We start from the raw sequence: 17,522 nt of genomic DNA, 5'->3' as shown, positions 1-17,522 counted from the left end.
GGAGGCTCATCCTGCGGGATGAGGCGAGGCGAGGCAGGGCGGGGATACCATTGCCACGGGGCAAGCTGAGGCAGGGGCCAGGACAGCTGCTGCCTGACACCATCGGCCTCCGCACACAGAGGCCAGCGAGCGCATGGGGGCCGCTGGTGTCCATCAGCAGCCACAGCCTGATGGCTACTTGACCGGCGTACTCTGGGGCTCCACAGCCCACCGCCAGCAGTTCAGAGAAGCCACCTCTGAGGAAGCGATGCAGTGGATCGTGCCCGGGAAAAGGAGAGCATGCGAGGCCAGGAGGGACGGGACGGGGGAGGGAAACCAGCCATGCCAGGATGCATCTGGCCACGTTGGGACCTCGGGCAGCTGATTGAAGAGGGACAGTTGCCATCTCTGGGGCACGGCACACGTGCCCCCAAAGAGGGCTCTGAGTGCTGCCTCTGGCACCCGTGCCATAGGTTCGCCACCACTGTTGTAGTTTATTGTAGAAGAGAGCCAGACAGGAAGATGGTTCTGGCAGAAAAAAAAAAGGACTGAGCACATGTAGGAAGTAGGTTTTTATACCCCCCCCCCCCCGGAGCCTTTTGTTTGGGGTTATTTCCTGTGTCATGTATTCTGACCTGAGTTTTGGGCGTGCCCTTTGGCCTTTGTGAGTTAATCCCACCATGTCCTGTCCCAGGTGGGGTATGCAGATTTTAGGCCTTTGTCTTCTTAATCTCCTAGCTCCAACTTTTCCGATGGTTTACATCTGCTTCTGCTCGGGGGAGGCAGACTTGGAGCTATTAAGAAAAACTGGGCATGCTTTTCTGCCTCTTTAAGATCCTTGGAGGAAATATGTTTTTTTTTTCTGCCTTTTAATATTTCCTTCTCTGGGGTGGGGTGGGGGGCTGACTTCCCACATCCCCAAATGAAGAAGCTGTTCAAACTTTGCCTTCCTTCCTTCTCCCTTTATTTCTTGCAGTGAATTCCATCTGAGCTTTGCCGGCAGACCCAAATTTTCCTGCGCCCCAGACTTCCAGAACATCCGGCCCGGGAGAGGGAAACTCCCGTCCATCGCCCCCCAGTTTGGCCCGTCTGGACTTCACCCACCCCTTCGCCCCAACTCTTCGGAGTCAACGAGAAGCAAGCAAAGTAAGGACCCCCCCCAAAAAAATAACAATAATAATTTTGTTTTGCCACATCATCTGTGCTTCTTCCAAACGTTCTGATGTGTTTCTTCGTCAACCTTTGACAGATTGGTGTCCTCCAGATGTGCTGGCTTAATTCCTGAGGTTCTCTCTCTGCTACTCATTTAGTCTTTGACCGATAATAATTCATAGAGAAACTTCCTGACAGTGAGAACAATTAACCAGTGGGACAACTCCTCCCAGCAAACCCCACACCCTCCTAGCACTGATAATACTACCTAGTTGGTAATGAAATGCCTGCAAGAAAACAATCAAGCTCAGAGGGCAGCAAAACCCCCACAATCCTCCTTATCCTTCCTTCCTTCCTTCCTTCCTTCCTTCTTCTCATTCCCATCTCTTTCCTTCCCTCCCTCCCTCCCTCCCTCCTTCCTTCCTTCCTTTCTTCTTTCCTTCCTTCCTTCCTTTCCTACTTCCTTCTCCTTCTCATTCCCATCTCTTTCCTTTCCTCCCTCCCTTTCTTCCTTTCTTTTCCTTCCTTTCTTCTTTCCTTCCTTTCTTTCCTACTTCCTTCTCCTTCTCATTCCCATCGCCTTCCTTCCCTCCCTCCCTCCTTTCCTTCCTTCCTTCCTTTCTTCTTTCCTTCCTTCCTTTCCTACTTCCTTCTCCTTCTCATTCCCATCTCCTTCCTTCCCTCCCTCCCTCCTTTCTTCCTTTCTTTTCCTTCCTTCCTTTCTTCTTTCCTTCCTTTCTTTCCTACTTCCTTCTCCTTCTCATTCCCATCTCCTTCCTTCCCTCCCTCCCTCCTTTCTTCCTTTCTTTTCCTTCCTTCCTTTCTTCTTTCCTTCCTTTCTTTCCTACTTCCTTCTCCTTCTCATTCCCATCTCCTTCCTTCCCTCTCCCTCCCTCCTTCCTTCCTTCCTTTCTTCTTTCCTTCCTTCCTTTCCTACTTCCTTCTCCTTCTCATTCCCATCTCCTTCCTTCCCTCCCTCCCTCCCTCCTTCCTTCCTTCCTTTCTTCTTTCCTTCCTTCCTTTCCTACTTCCTTCTCCTTCTCATTCCCATCTCCTTCCATCCCTCCCTCCCTCCTTCCTTCCTTCCTTCCTTTCTTTCCTCCTTCTTTCTCCTTCTCATTCCTATCTCTTTTCTTCCCTCCCTCCCTCCCTCCTTTCTTCCTTTCTTCCTTCTCCCTTCTTCTCATTCCCATCTCCTTCCTTCTTTCCCTCCCTCCTTCATTCCTTCCTTCCCTCCCTCCCTCCCTCCTCCTTTCTCCAGACCCCCACTTCCTTCTGTCACTGATGACTTTCACCTAGTTGGGTAATGAAACATCTGCAAGAAAACTACCCAAGCACAGCTGGCTGGGGGATCCGGAGAGTTGAAGCCCATCCATTTCAAGATGCCAAGGTTGACAAACACTGCTCTACCCGTTTCTGATTTCCTCTTTAACGGACAGCATCCCCTTCTCCCCTTCGTTCTCTCCCTCTCTCCTGCAGGCAGCCACCCTTCCAGGAGGTGAGGACAGGCCCTTTCCTCAACGGTCCCCAGCCCGAAGACAGCCCCAATCAGCTCGCGGTAACGGAAACCCTGGCATCTTCCTGGCACTCCGCTCGACAAAGCGGGAGATTGGCGCAGAAAGCCGACACTCTACACCCCGTGGCTCGGAGACCATCTGATAGCATGCGGCTTTTTTTCACGGACTCGGTCGAAAGATCAGGATCCTTTCCTGGAAGCAGAGATTTCCGAAACGCCCCTCCCGCTTTCAGGCACAGGCCCACAGCCTTTGTGTCCTGGAAAGACAATGACAAAAGGAGCCGCTGCCCTCGTGTGACGTGCCGAAGAAGGCCCAGCTGGGCTTCCCAACCCTCCGTGTGAAATAGAGAACGGAGCTCTGGGTACTTGTGGGCCATGGTCGGCCGTGATTCAAGGTTTAGCAGAACCTTCTGCAGGCTTCAATGGGCGAGACGAGGATTGTTGTTGTTAGTCGCGAAGTCGTGTCCGACCCCTCGCGACCCCACGGACAACGTTCCTCCAGGCCTTCCTGTCCTCTACTATCTTCTGGAGTCCATTGGAGCTCACGCCTCCTGCTTCAGGGACTCCATCCAGCCACCTCCTTCTCCGTCGTCCCCTTCTTCTCTTTCCCTCCATCTTTCCCAGCATCAGGCTCTTCTCCAGTGAGTCCTTCCTTCTCATTAGGTGGCCAAAGTACTTGAGTTTCCACTTCAGGATCTGGCCTTCTCAAGAGCAGTCGGGGTTGATCTCTTCTAGGACTGACCGGTTTGATCGCCTTGCAGCCCAGGGGACTCGCGGGAATCTTCTCCAGCACCGTAGTTCAAAGGCCTCTATTCTTTTGCGCTCAGCCTTTCTTATGGTACAGCTTTCACAGCCATACATGGCAACTGGGAAAACCCCATGGACAGTACCAAGAGACAAGGATAAAGCAGGTATTTTGCAGAGAACTGGAAGAACTGGAAGAGACATCTAGAATGTTCCACGCAGTGGTGGCGCTGCCTTGGATCTCTCCCCAGTCCTTCTTGACATATAGAGGACTATGGGAAATGACCTCCAAGATCCAGTACAGGCAGTTCTTGAGTCACGGCCACAGCTGAGCCCAAAATTGATGTGGCTAAGTGAAATATTTGCCAAGGAGGTTTTGTCCCCATTTTACGACTTTTCTTGCGCCGGGTGTTATTGTTAAGCCAGCAACATGGTTGTTAAGTGAATCTGGATTCCTCGTTGACCTGGCTCGTCCGAAGGTCGCAAAAGCGGATCGTGTGACCCCCCCCTGCCCAGGAAGGCTGCAACCCATCATCAATATGAACCGGTTGCCAAGCGTCTGAATTTTGATCACGTGACCGCGGAGGTGGCCGCAACGGTCGTAAGTGTGAAAAGCGGTCATTGGTCACTTCTTCGGTGCCGTCGTGACTTTGAGCGGTCGCCAAATGAACTGTTGTAAGTCGAGGACAGCCTGTAGGTGGCGGTTGTGGGGGAAAATACGAACCTACCCCGGGAAGACGGGAACGCATGTGAAAGAAACTCAAGATCGCTCTCTGTTGATTCTCTTTGGCATACGAGGGAGGGAAGGGGACGCGCTGTCGGATCCTGTTAGGGTAGCCTGTGTCAATAAAGGAGATTACCAGGGTGTTTGGTATCTGTGTTCTGACCTGGCCTACCTCGAAGGGCTGAAAGCAAAGGACGATGGGCTGGCAGTTGCCCCATCTCAGGGCTGCCCTGCCATCTGATTCTAATGCAAATGCAGGCTCTGGTTGAACTCAAGGATGGATTCGTGTGATAGCAGAAGCCGAAGGGACACACCTGGCTTGAGGTGGACAGGAGGCCATCAGAAAACTCGGTGGGACGTTGCGTGGGCGGCTCCGGTGTGTTTGAGGGCAAGTGGGGGTGAATAGCAATAGCAGACTTATATACCGCCCCACAGTGCTTGGCAGCCCTGAGCGGTTTAGAAAGATCAGCATCCTGTCCCCCCAACAGTCTGGGTCTTCATTTTACCGACCTCGGAAGGATGGATGGGTGAGTTAACCTTGAGCCCATGAGAATCGAACTGCTGGCTGTGGGCAGTGAATTAGCCTGCAATACTGCATTGTTAACCAAGGGAAGGAAGGAAGGAAGGAAGGAAGGAAGGAAGGAAGGAAGGAAGGAAGGAAGGAAGGAAGGAAGGAAGGAAGGAAGGAAGGAAGGAAGGAATAGCAATAGCCCTTAGACTTATATACCACTTCACAGGGCTTTACAGCCCCTCTCTAAGCGGTTTACAGAGTCAGCATATTTTGCCCCCAACAATCCAGGTCCTCATTTGACCGACGTCGGAAGGACGGAAGGCTAAGTCAACTTTGAGCTGGTGAGAATCGAACTGCTGGTTGTGGGCAGTGAATTAGCCTGCAATACTGCATTGTTAAGGAAGGAAGAAAGGAATAGCAATAGCCCTTAGACTTATATACCACTTCACAGAGCTTTACAGCCCCTCTCTAAGCAGTTTACAGAGTCAGCATATTTTGCCCCCAACAATCCGGGTCCTTATTTTACCAACCTTGGAAGGATGGATGGATGAGTCAACCTTGAGAATCGAACTGCTGGCTGTGGGCAGTGAATTAGACTGCAAGTCTGCATTGTTGGAAGGAAGGAAGGAAGGAAGGAAAAAAGGAAGGAAGGAAGGAAGGAAGGAATAGCAATAGCCCTTAGACTTATATACCACTTCACAGGGCTTTACAGCCCCTCTCTAAGCAGTTTACAGAGTCAGCATATTTTGCCCCTAACAATCCGGGTCCTCATTTGACCGACCTCGGAAGGATGGAAGGCTGAGTCCACCTTGAGCCGGTCAGGGATCGAACTGCTGTAAGTCGAGGACTACCTGTACTTTATCACTCTTGGTCAGGGGTAGGCAACCTTGGCTCTTTTATGACTCGTGGACTTCAACTCCCAGAATTCCTCAGCCAACATGGCTGGCTCAGGAATTCTGGGAGTGGAAGTCCACGAGACACAAAAGAACCAAGGTTGCCTACCCCTGCTCTTGGTCATCAAGTTTTTGACACCTTGCTAGGTGACGGGTGGTCCTCGGATGTTGCCATATCCTAAAAGTGGGACAATGGGTGAAAAGGTTGAAAAGCCCTGGACTAGATGACCTCCAAGGCCACTTCCAACTCTGTTATTCTATTCCAGGGCTCCTCAACCTTGGCCACTTTAAGACTTGTGGACTTCAACTCCCAGCTGGCTGAGGAATTCCGGGAGTTGAAGTCCACAAGTCTTAAAGTGGCCAAGGTTGAGGACCCCTGTATCTTTTCTATCTTTGTGTGCTTCCAGGCTCTGGTGCCAGCTTTGATTTGATTCTAATGGGCATCGTGACCTTTTTTGGACCATCTGGGTGGACCTCTCTGGATCTTCTCCCACCGCAGCACGTTTAGCCAACCCTGGAGAGGACTTCTCCTCTGGGGTCTCGTTGCTTTGGTCTCTTTCCACGACGTTCTCTCCGGAAAGATTGACGATGACAAAAGTGGTCTGTTTCCAAGGAAGTCATTCATTCATTTCCCGGTGGATCTGCTGAGTAGGAAATCAACTGGCTTTTGGCTTTTAATAAGCCCTCAGATAAACAACCCAGTAAGCGCGTGGCGAAATGACTGGCCGAGGAACAGGCAGAATAAACTGCTATTATTAAATCTCTCGTTTCTGGAGAAACCCAGTTATTTTTTTTTTAAAAAATCTCCTTTTCCAAGGAAAAGGAGATTGTGGGAATAGTCGAAAGGACCGTTTGCTCGTACGTGTCTCTGCAGCGGGAGCACACAGGAGACGCCCCGAGAAGTCAAAAACTTCAGGACTTTTCCCACAAACATCGCAAAATATATTTTCTGGTTGCTGACGGAGTCCATTTTGCTGCGTTAACACCACAGTAAGCTGCGGCGGGGACTTTGGTCCATGCCTCAAATTTGATAAATGACAAGATATACAGGTAGTAATAATAATAATAATAAAGTTGGAAGGGACCTTGGAGGTCATCTAGTCCAACCCCCTGCTCAGGCAGGAAACCCTATACCATTTCGGACAAATGGCTGTCCTGTCTCTTCTTAAAAACCTCCAATGTTGGAGCATTCACCGCTTCTGGAGGCAGGTGGTTCCACTGGTTAATTGTCAGGAAGTTTCTCCTTAGTTCCAGATTGTTTCTCTCCTTGATGAGTTTCCATCTGTTGCTTCTTGTCCTGCCTTCAGGCGCTTTGGAGAAGAGCTTGACTGCCTCTTCTTTGGGGCAGCCCCTGAGATATTGGAACACTGCCATCATGTCCCCCCTCATCCTTCTCTTCTTTAAACTAGACATATCCAATTCCAGCAACCGTTCTTCGTGCGTTTTAGCCTCCAGTCCCCTGATCCTCTTTGTGGCTCTTCTCTGCACTCTTTCTAGAGTCTCAACATCTTTTTTACATCGTGGTGACCAAAACTGGATGTACGGCTCGACGTACGGCTACGATGGAGCCCAACATTTCCGTTCCTAAGCAGGACAGATGCTAAGGGAGTCGTGTCCCTGTTTTACAACCTTTTAAACAAACCTGACTTCCCGCATTGACTTTGCGTGTCGGAAGCCAGCTGGAAAGCTTGGAAATGGTGGTCCTTGGGACACTGCAACTGTTTGTAAACGCATGCTGGTTTGTGGTCAAGTGCCCGGATTTTGATTGCGTGACCATGGGGATGCTGCAATGGTCCTCTGAAACCTGGTTCACAAGTCACTTTTTCCAGCGTCGTCGTAACTTCGAACGGTCACTAAATGGATAAGCCGAGGACTAGCTGTATTACAGTTTGCATTCTATCTTGTTCGCAGAATAAAATGCAACAGTCGATATATATGTAAAACCAGAAGCAGAATCTCCCTCAACACAATAGAAATGGAAGCTTAATTCCATTAACTTGGCCTTAACTGGCACCCTGGAGTCAGCTAATAGCCATTGCAATAGCAGTTAGACTTATATACCGCTTCACAGAGCTTTACAGCCCTCTCTAAGCGGGTTACAGTCAGCATAATTTGCCCCCAACAATCTGGGTCCTCATTTTACCGACCTTGGAAGGACGCAAGGCTGAGTCAACCTTGAGCCGGTCAAGATCAAACTTCCTGGCTGTGGGCAGAGTCAGCCTGCAAGGCTACATTTTAAGCACTGCACCACCACAGCTGCCTTCCTTCCTTCCTTCCTTCCTTCTTCCCATTCCCATCTCCTTCCTTCCTTCCTTCCCTCCTTCCTTCTCTCTTCTTCTCATTTCCATCTCCTTCCTTCCTTCCTCTCCCTTCTTCTCATTCCCATCTTCCTTCCTTCCTTCCTTCCTTCCCTCCTTCCTTCTCTCTTCTTCTCATTCCCATCTCCTTCCTTCCTTCCTTTCCTTCCTTCCTCTCCCTTCTTCTCATTCCCATCTTCCTTCCTTCCTCTCCCTTCTTCTCATTCCTATCTTCCTTCCTTCCTTCCTCCCTTCTTCTTCCTTCCTTCCTTCCCTCCTTCCTTCTCCCTTCTTCTCATTCCCATCTCCTTCCTTCCCTCTCCTTCTCATTCCCATCTTCCTTCCGTCCTCTCCCTTCTTCTCCTTCCTTCCTTCCCTCCTTCCTTCTCCCTTCTTCTCATTCCCATCTCCTTCCTTCCTTCCCTCCTTCCTTCCTAGCAATAGTACTTAAGACTTATATACTGCTCCATAGTGCTTTTTACAGCCCCTCTCTAAGCAGTTTACAGAGTCAGCATATTTTCCCCCAACAATCTGGCTCTTCATTTTACCAACCTCGGAAGGGCGGAAGGCGGAGTCAACCATGAGCCGGTCAGGGATCGAACTCCAGGCTGTGGGCAGAGTTTCCTGACCGTGAGAACAATTAACCAGCGGAACAACCTGCCTCCAGAAGTTGTGGATGCTTCCTCAATGGCATTTTTAAAGAAGAGACTGGGCAGCCATTTGTCTGAAATGGTACAGGTCTTCCTGCCTGAGCGTGGGGTTGGACTAGAAGACCTCCAAGACCCCTTCCAACATTGTTATTCTATATTCTATAAACATTCTTCCCAGTTGGCTTTTCTGCATATTTCATGGATGCTGCATGCTGGTTCTTGAACAGTCATTTCAAGTCCTCCGGCTTTTTTTTTTTTTAAAGGTGGAAATTTCAGAAAATAAATTGTCACAGATGGCCCCAGCAAGATGACCTTGTTTGATCTCAGAAAACTAAGCAGAGCAGAACTGGGAGACGACCAGAAAATCTCAGGAGAAATTGAAAACACATCCTTGGAAGAAAGCAAGGGTGAATAAATTTTCTGGGCAATTGTCAAATGAATGAATTATACATGACAGCCACGTCCCGAAGGCATGTTGGAGTCAAAGGAAGGTTTAGCTTTTATGGGGGGGAGGGGGGAGCTCTGGAAGTTAACAGCCCATGGAGAAAAATTAGGGATGCAAATAAGATTGGCTGTGTTCTTTTAATCTGGTTAGTGAATTAAGTGACTTTCTGGGCTGGCACGGAACAAAAACATAGAACAGTCAACTTGATCCAAATTGTTAGGTTCGAACAGCAGGGGACGTCACAAAATCAATAACCCAAGTTAGTACTGACCAATGTAGAGAAGCTTTTTGTAGCGCAGGGTTGAACTGTCGGGTCCTGGGTGGTCTCTGAGCTGGGTGGTTATTGGCAGACGTTTCATGACCCAACTAGGCAACATCATCAGTACTACAAGGGAGAGGAGGAGGAGGAGGAGGAGGAGGAGAAGAAGAAGAAGAAGAAGAAGAAGAAGAAGAAGAAGAAGAAGAAGAAGAAGAAGAAGAAGAAGAAGAAGAAGAAGAAGAAGAAGAAGAAGAAGAAGAAGAAGAAGAAGAAGAAGAAGAAGAAGAAGAAGAAGAAGAAGAAGAAGAAGAAGAAGAAGAAGACGTTTCATGATCCAACTAGGCAACATCATCAGTACTACAAGGGAGAGGAGGAGGAGGAGAAGAAGAAAAGGAGGAGGAGGAGGAGAAGAAGAAGAACAACAACAACAAGAAGAAGAACAACAACAACAACTGAGGGGTCCTTGGTGCTCTCTGAGCTTGGTGGTTTTCTTGCAGATATTTCATCACCCAACTAGGGAACATCATCAGTGCTCAGCATCAGTAGTAGAACTCTTTTTCATTCCCCCCCCCCCCAAAAGCTCAGTGTAACATTGTTGGGCAATTTTTTTTTCTTTCTTATTTTTCAGAACATTATAACACCTTATTTGTGCAAGTCCTGAAAACGACAATGTATTTCGGCTGTGCGTTTGCTGCACGACTTGACCTTCTCCCGGCCTTCGGAAGGTGCAAAAATTCTTTGCTCAGGCTGTATCCGTTGCCAGCCTTTGGCCTCCCGTTGCAAACTAGCAGGGGAAAAATATATATATATACACACACGCCTGTTGCCGTGTCTGTTATTTGTTATCCGAAGTTCAGATTGTTTAATTTTCTTGGTCCTGGAAGAAGGAAACAGGCTTTTGGGAAATGTCCAGTTGACAGAAGAGGTTTGTTTTTTTAATATATGCCCTGTCCTTGTTCTATTCTTCTTTGCAACCTCTCCGTGCAGATTCTCTAAAACCGACAGCTCCGCTTTTAAACCGTCTCCTTAAATATCTCATCGCTTTCCCCTTTTTCCAGTTTTTTTTTTTTTTTTGCGGGCGAGGGAGATATATTTCGGCTTGAAATGGGAGCTGCAAGAAGCTGCGGTGACAAAGCTGCAGCTTTTCTTCCTAGTTCTGAAAATCATTAATTTTTTTTTAATTGTGTCCTCTTTGCGGCTCTGAAGTCATCTGGAACCCAACCCCTTCCAGGATGAGAAGCTGAGCTGGCCCCTGTCGGCTGGCAGCGAACGGTTTTTCCACTGTTTTTTTTTTTCCCGCTTGAACTTTGCAAATCTTCCAAGGATGGCAAAGGGGGTTTCCATCTGCTCTCCTTGGAAGGTTTAGCTCCTGTCCGATTAAATGAAGCCTGCAGGAAAATCTCCTTGCGGGATATTTTCTGGAGATGGCACTCTTAAACGGATGAATGAAGGGGAAGGTGCGGACCTGGCCTGTGGATTTGGGCCCCAAATCCCTCAATCTACTTTTTAGGGTTATTGAGAAAAATGAAAGACTGGAGATTGTGGAGGGAGGAGGAAGTGGAGGAGGATGACTGTGGGGTCCTTGGTGCTCTCTGAGCTTGGTGGCTTTCTTGCAGACGTTTCATTGCCTAACTAGGTAACATCATCAGTGCTGGGAGGAGGAGGAGGATGATGCTTGATGCTGTCTAAGCTTGGTGCAGACCTTTTGTGACCAAACTAGGTAACATCATCAGTGCTAGAAGGGAGTGGCGTATGCAGGAGGGGGGAAGAGGAGGAGGAGGAGGAGGAGGAGGGGGCGGGAAAGAAAAAATGGGGGGCCCTTTTAAGTAGAAATAGCTTGTCTGACTCGTTCTACAGGTAGTCCTCTACATACGACCACAACTGAGCCTAAAATGTCCGTTGCTAAGTCAGTCCGTGGTTGAGTGAATTTTGTCCCACTTTACAACCGTTCTTGCCATAGTCGTTTTAAGTGAATCACTGCAGTTAGATTAGCAATGCAGTAATGAAGAGAATCTGGCTTCCCCATTGACTTTCCCTCGTCAGAAAGTCGCAAGAGGTCATCGCGTGACCCCGGGTGGAGGGGGGGAACGCTGTGCAACTGTCGCAAGTGCAAGCCAGTTGCCAAGCCTCTGAATTTAGATTGCGTGACCGCAGTGAAGCTGCCACGGTCCTAAGTGTTAAGTGTCCCTTTTTTCAGCATCGATGTAACTCCGAACGGTCACTAAATGGACAGCTATAAGTCGGGGACGACCTGCGCATTACAACCTCACGGCTTGCCCAGAATGCAACCTCCCATCCCCCCCCCCCAGCTTTCAGAGGTTGCCTTGCATCCAAGGGGGTGGCACATAGGAGGGGCATTCCCAGACCCCAAGAGTGTGTGTGTGTGTGTGTGTGTGTGTGTGTGTGTGTGTGTGTGTATTTGTCTTCCTTCCTTGTTCAGAGCTGGGCTGCTTGAATGGATGCTCTGTGCTCCTTCATACCTCCAGCCAGATGTTGAAGCAGATGTTGAAGCAGACGCCGAGGCCATGCTGGGGAAAGGGGGGTGGGTGCGAGACCAGCAATGGGTGCTCCAGATGTGAGGAGGGATGAATGAACATGTTGAGACTCTGGAAAGAGTGCAGAGAAGAGCAACAAAGAGGATCAGGGGACTGGAGGCTAAAACGTACAAGGAACAGTTGCAGGAATTGGGTATGTCCAGTTTAACGAAGAGAAGGACGAGGGGGGACAGGATAGCACTCTTCCAGTATCTCAGGGGCTGCCCCAAAGAAGAGGGAGTCAAGCTCTTCTCCAAAGCCCGCGAAGGCAGGACAAGAAGTAACGGATGGAAACTCATCAAGGAGAGAAGCAACCTGGAACTAAGGAGAAACTTCCTGACAGTGAGAACAATTAACCAGTGGAACCACTTGCCTCCAGAAGTGGTGAATGCTCCAAGGCTGGAAGTTTTTAAGAAGAGACTGGATGGCCATTTGTCTGAGATGGTATAGGCTTTTCTGCCTGTGCAGGGGGTTGGACTAGATGACCCCCAAAACCCTTTCCATCATCATCATCATCATCATCATTATTATTATCGATCATCGCACAGTCAGCCAGATGTTCAGACTGGATTTGGCATTTTGTCTACCTATCGAGTCCTTACCCAGGATTATTATTATTATTATTATTATTAATCATCGCACAGTCAGCCAGATGTTCAGACTGGATTTGGCATTTTGTCTACCTATCGAGTCCTTACCCAGGACCTGGGATAGGCAGATGTGGATGTTTGATGGTATTACAGATATCGTCGCAGGATGGAAGCAGTTCCTAGTAAGGCCGCCTCTTGCAATTGACTAATAGCGAATTTGTCAATGCCGATGATGGTGTTCAAGTGGTGCTCCAGTTGTTGTTGTTGTTGTTGTTATTATTATTATTATTATTGACTCGTATTTATGACGGTCGCGGTGTCCTGGGGTTACACAGTCCCCTTTTTGCGACCTGAGAAGCAACGTCAAGGGGCAAAGCAGATTCACTGAACAGCTGGACTGTGTAGAAATAACAGCAGCAGCAACAACAACAATAATAATAATAATAACAATAATCCCAGCTGAGTAGAACTGATCCTTCTGACCAAGTTTCTTTCATTTTTATCCATCCCAGGAGCGACGTGACGAACATCATAGCTCTCCGCTCTCGGCAGGACCGTCTTCCTGCCGCAGCAGGTAAGAAAGCCGAGCGAGAAATTAATTCAGGCAGAAAAATGGAGATGCGGGTGAGAATCTCCCCTAAGCCACCGAGGGCTTCCAGAGCAGCAGGACAAGTTGAGAAAGGTTGTCTTGCTTTTACACACCAGCCCAGCGTTGGCAGGAGATGCATTTCTGCCGCACAATTACTTTCGGTGAGCAACAGACAATCGCCGGGGAGACGCCGTTAAATCGTATTAACTAAGATCGAAGGGGAGTAAGCAGGTCTGAGGGAGGCTGTAAGGGGGCCTTTCAAGTGCTCCGATTTTTCTATTCTTCTTCCCGATTTCAAAAATTAAGATCGTCTTCCGAACAGGCGGGATGAATCCACTCCGGTATGCGTTCTGCAGGGAAATTGTATTTAAAAGGATTTTCAAATGTAATGTTTCTCAACCTTGGCAGCCTTAGGATGGGTGGACTTCAACTCCCAGAATTCCCCAGCCAGCATAGCTTTCATGCCTGAAGTGGGATTAGAACTCACCGTCACCTGGTGATAGGCCCAAAGTCACATGGTTGCTTTTCATGCCTAAGAGAAAGACTAGAACTCCCAGTCTCCTGGTGATTGGCCCAAAGTCACACAGTTGCTTTTCATGCCTTAGGTAGGACTAGAACTCCCAGTCTCCAGGTGATTGGCCCAAAATCATCCTGCTAGCTTTCATGCCTAAGGCGGCACTAGAACTCCCAGTCTCCTCGTTTCCAGGCCAGTATCTGAACCGGTACAGAAGCCGATTCTTCAGTGCTGCTCCTCCTTCCATGCAGTTCTGTGGATCCTGCAAATGGGATCCCAAGACAAAAGCTACAAGGTGAGGCCACAAAATGAAGCCTTTATAACACCTGCTTACCTTTTCAACCTATCCCAGCACAGAGGCTCCCTAAAGATGAAAATAACAGAGCAGGGAAGGAGGCCTTAGAAAGCCATAGAAACAGTCTGGTTCCTTCAAAACAGCAACAACACAGCAATAAAAGTAAAAAAAAAATAAAACACTGGCAGCAGTTTTTGAGGGTTGAAAAGCAGGTGGATTATCTCTCGCTGGAGATCTCCTATTCGTCAGCCCTTGAGCTTTCACGGTAAAGGGTAGGGTTTATCGCCTCTCGATCCATAAATTCCTTCTGGATCTCAATCTCTCTTAATTTGCTTATTTTGGCTGGGTGTCAATTGAGCTGGTTGCTTCGGTTCGGTTCCCTCCGGTACAAAACCAAAGGGAAAAAGATCTCACACCAGAGGTGGGAAACTAGCAAAACAGCCCACAGACAAAAATGGACCCAGTCAACCAGTCAGCTGTCATGCTTAAGGCAGAACTAGAACTCACCGTCTCCTGGTCATTGGCCCAAAGTCACCCAGCTGGCTTTCATGCCTAAGGCAGAAATAGAACTCCCCGTCTCCTGTTGATTGGCCCAGAGCAGGGGTAGGCCACCTTGGCTCTTTTATGACTGGTGGACTTCAACTCCCAGAATTCCTGAGCCAGCCATGCTGAGAGGAAAGGGAGAGGTTTCTAAGCTGAACTATGCTGGCTGAGGAATTCTGGGAGTTGAAGTCCACGAGTCATGAAGGGGCCATAGTTCCCCCATGCTGGCTCAGGAATTCTGGGATTTGAAGTCAGCAAGTCATGAGGGGGCCATAGTTCTCCCATGCTGGCTCAGGAATTCTGGGAGTTGAAGTCCACGAGTCATGAAGGGGCCATAGTTCCCCCATGCTGGCTCAGGAATTCTGGGATTTGAAGTCAGCAAGTCATGAGGGGGCCATAGTTCTCCCATGCTGGCTCAGGAATTCTGGGAGTTGAAGTCCACGAGTCATGAAGGGGCCATAGTTCCCCCATGCTGGCTCAGGAATTCTGGGATTTGAAGTCAGCAAGTCATGAGGGGGCCATAGTTCTCCCATGCTGGCTCAGGAATTCTGGGAGTTGAAGTCCATGAGTCATGAAGGGGCCATAGTTCCCCCATGCTGGCTCAGGAATTCTGGGATTTGAAGTCAGCAAGTCATGAGGGGGCCATAGTTCTCCCATGCTGGCTCAGGAATTCTGGGAGTTGAAGTCCACGAGTCATGAAGGGGCCATAGTTCCCCCATGCTGGCTCAGGAATTCTGGGATTTGAAGTCAGCAAGTCATGAGGGGGCCATAGTTCTCCCATGCTGGCTCAGGAATTCTGGGAGTTGAAGTCCATGAGTCATAAAAGAGCAAAGCTGGCCTACCCCTGTTCTGGACTCTTCCTCAACTCCAACGGTGCTTCTCTGGGACTCACATTTTCCCCTATAAATTACCTGAATTCATAGAATCCTATCCTGGAAGGAACCTTTGAGGTCTTCTAGTCCAGCCCCCTGCTCAAGCAGGAGAGCCTATCCAAGGGTAGGCCACCTTGGCTCTTTTATGACTGGTGGACTTCAACTCCCAGAATTCCTGAGCCAGCCATGCTGAGGGGAAAGGGAGAGGTTTCCAAGCTGAACCATGCTGGCTGAGGAATTCTGGGAGTTGAAGTCCACGAGTCATGAGGGGGCCATAGTTCCCCCATGCTGGCTGAGGAATTCTGGGAGTTGAAGTCCACGAGTCATGAAAGAGCCAAGGTGGCCTACCCCTGGCCCAGAGTAAGACAACTGGCTTTCATACCTAAGGCAGGATTAGAACTCACAATCTCCAGCTTTCTAGCATGTAATTTAAAAAAAAAAGGGTTAAAAGAATAAAAGAAAATTAAGCCTTTTGTATGAAATAGGCCAACACACTAACCCTCCTTCTGATTTAGTCCTTTGGGCTTGGTGTGGGATGTGGACATAGCAGTTGTGTTTGGCCAATTCAGGCGCAGACCTGGGAACCGAGCCCATCCTGTCGGTTGCTATCGCCCTTCGTCGCTCAGAAACAAACACTCCAGGTTGTAATTCCCACTTAAAGCAAACACCAAACCCGGTTTATCGCACGAATGCGCATGCAGAAATAATTGGGGCTCCCCCCCAGGAACCTAGCGATTCTTTTTAAAGAGAAGCAGTGTTCCAGGAAATCAGATTTTCCCTACGTGGAGCATCTGGTTCGGCGGTCGCTGATAAAGTCAGGGAATAAATCAAAGGCTAGACAAGGACCTCACTTCTTGTTGCAACGACTATTTGCATTCACACAATAGGGGAGGAATGCTGGCTTAGTCTATGGTAGCCAGTAATCAGGAGTCAGGTGGCACATTTTATTCACTGAATATTTTTATTTCGAAATTTAAAAAAAATATTTTCCCCACTGAATTTTTTTAAATTTCAAAATAATAACAACAATAATAAAAAAAATTAGTGAAGATCCAGCCACAGAGCTCAAATACTTCCAAAGAAGGTAAGAACGGGTGAACAAGTTGTACTGGGGTTGGACTAGATGACCTCTAAAGCACCCCCCAAACTTTACATGCAATGATATGCCTGGAATCTGAGCACCATCTCAGTGCAACTGCTCTCTCTTAGGACAAAAGCAAACGACTCTTGTTTCTCAAATAAGAAGAAGAAAAAAAAAAAGGTTCGTTGCTGGATTTCAGCAACCGGATTAGGAAGATTCCTTTCCAACTCAACCGTTCCCAGTAGCACGTATGTTGCATTTCACTTGTAACACCGGTTGCTACCCGCAACCATTAACAGGGCGCAGGGAAAGATAGCATCAAGCGCACACAAAGGCCTGAAACCCCCCCCACACACACACACATTTTTTTTCTTCTTCTCCAAAGCGTAAAATAAAATTATCTCTGCCACTGGCTGCAAAACTCTTTGGGTTTTTAAGGAATAAGGGCTGCCTTCATCCAGGAGATCGGCAATAGTGTAACAGAATTGGAAGGGACCTTGGAGGTCATCTAGTCCAACCCCCTGCTCAGGCAAGAAACCCTATACCATTTCGGACAAATGGCTGTCCACTTTCTTCTTCTTTTTTTTTTTTTATTAAAAAGTTTTATAAGTTTTACAAAAAGAACAAAACAATACAAGAACAAAAAACAACATATAGAAAGAAAAAACTAAACATTACACAACAAAACCCCCCTTCCCCAACCCGTCCCCAAACACCCCCCCTTCCCCCCCCTGAGCTTCCCAGAGCAGAATATAGGCTTAATTAAAAAAACAATTAAAAAATTATATTTATAAAAAAGAAGAAAATATAACATTGAGATATATATGTATATATATATAAAAATAAAGATTATGAAAAAGCTATATAATATTTTTTTATATCCAGTTTAAATTGTATAAATTTTATCCATTTATCCCAAACAGCAAGAAATTTCTCTTGCGTTTGTTCCTTTAAAAAAGCCGAAATCTTTGCCATTTCCGCCAAATAAGACACTTTAAGAAACCATTCTTGCAAGGTAGGCAAAGATTCCTTCTTCCAATATTGCCCTACTAACAGCCTTGCGGCTGTAATCAAATTTAACATCAATATAAACTCCTTTGTATCACAATCAGTAACTATACCCAACAAAAATAATTGCGGAGTAAATTTTACCCTCCTTCTAAAAATTCTCTGGATATTCCACCATATCTTAATCCAAAATGCTTTTATCTCTCTACACGACCACCAAATATGATAAAAAGTAGCATCCATACAACCACATCTCCAACATTTAGGTTGTAGGTCAGGGTACATAAGAGACATTTTTTGTGGATCAAGGTGCCATCTATAAAACA

General features: G+C 47.8%; 2 protein-coding genes across 4 annotated transcripts in view; both read left to right on the top strand.

Annotated features, from left to right (window-relative positions):
- Window positions 1–10,859, top strand: part of ARMC9 (armadillo repeat containing 9) — a 39,563-nt gene extending 28,704 nt beyond the window's left edge. For 2 of the 3 annotated variants that reach the window (XR_005554765.1, XM_039327409.1), the window contains 2 exons: window positions 956–1,125; window positions 2,611–3,208. Coding sequence is in view for 2 of the 3 variants with exons in the window: in XM_039327409.1 (XP_039183343.1) it covers window positions 956–1,125; window positions 2,611–2,633 (193 nt within the window). In the remaining variant the exon portion in view is untranslated. Of the gene's footprint in view, window positions 1–955; window positions 1,126–2,610; window positions 3,209–9,798 lie in introns of those variants that run through there. The other variant, XM_039327408.1, reaches the window with a different exon arrangement.
- A 1,885-nt stretch (window positions 10,860–12,744) lies between these two features.
- B3GNT7 (UDP-GlcNAc:betaGal beta-1,3-N-acetylglucosaminyltransferase 7) overlaps window positions 12,745–17,522 on the top strand; it is a 35,866-nt gene continuing 31,088 nt past the window's right edge. Inside the window, exon 1 of the mRNA XM_039327414.1 lies at window positions 12,745–12,868. The gene's annotated coding sequence lies outside the window, so the exon portion shown is untranslated. The remainder of the gene's footprint in view (window positions 12,869–17,522) is intronic.

This window comes from Crotalus tigris, unplaced genomic scaffold (assembly GCF_016545835.1).
Source record: "Crotalus tigris isolate CLP2741 ecotype Arizona unplaced genomic scaffold, ASM1654583v1 scf7180000024361.1375286210:1436186, whole genome shotgun sequence".
Classification (NCBI taxonomy): Eukaryota; Metazoa; Chordata; class Lepidosauria; order Squamata; family Viperidae; genus Crotalus; species Crotalus tigris.
Note: the sequence above shows the minus strand (reverse complement) of the source record. Positions and strands in the feature narration are given on the sequence as shown.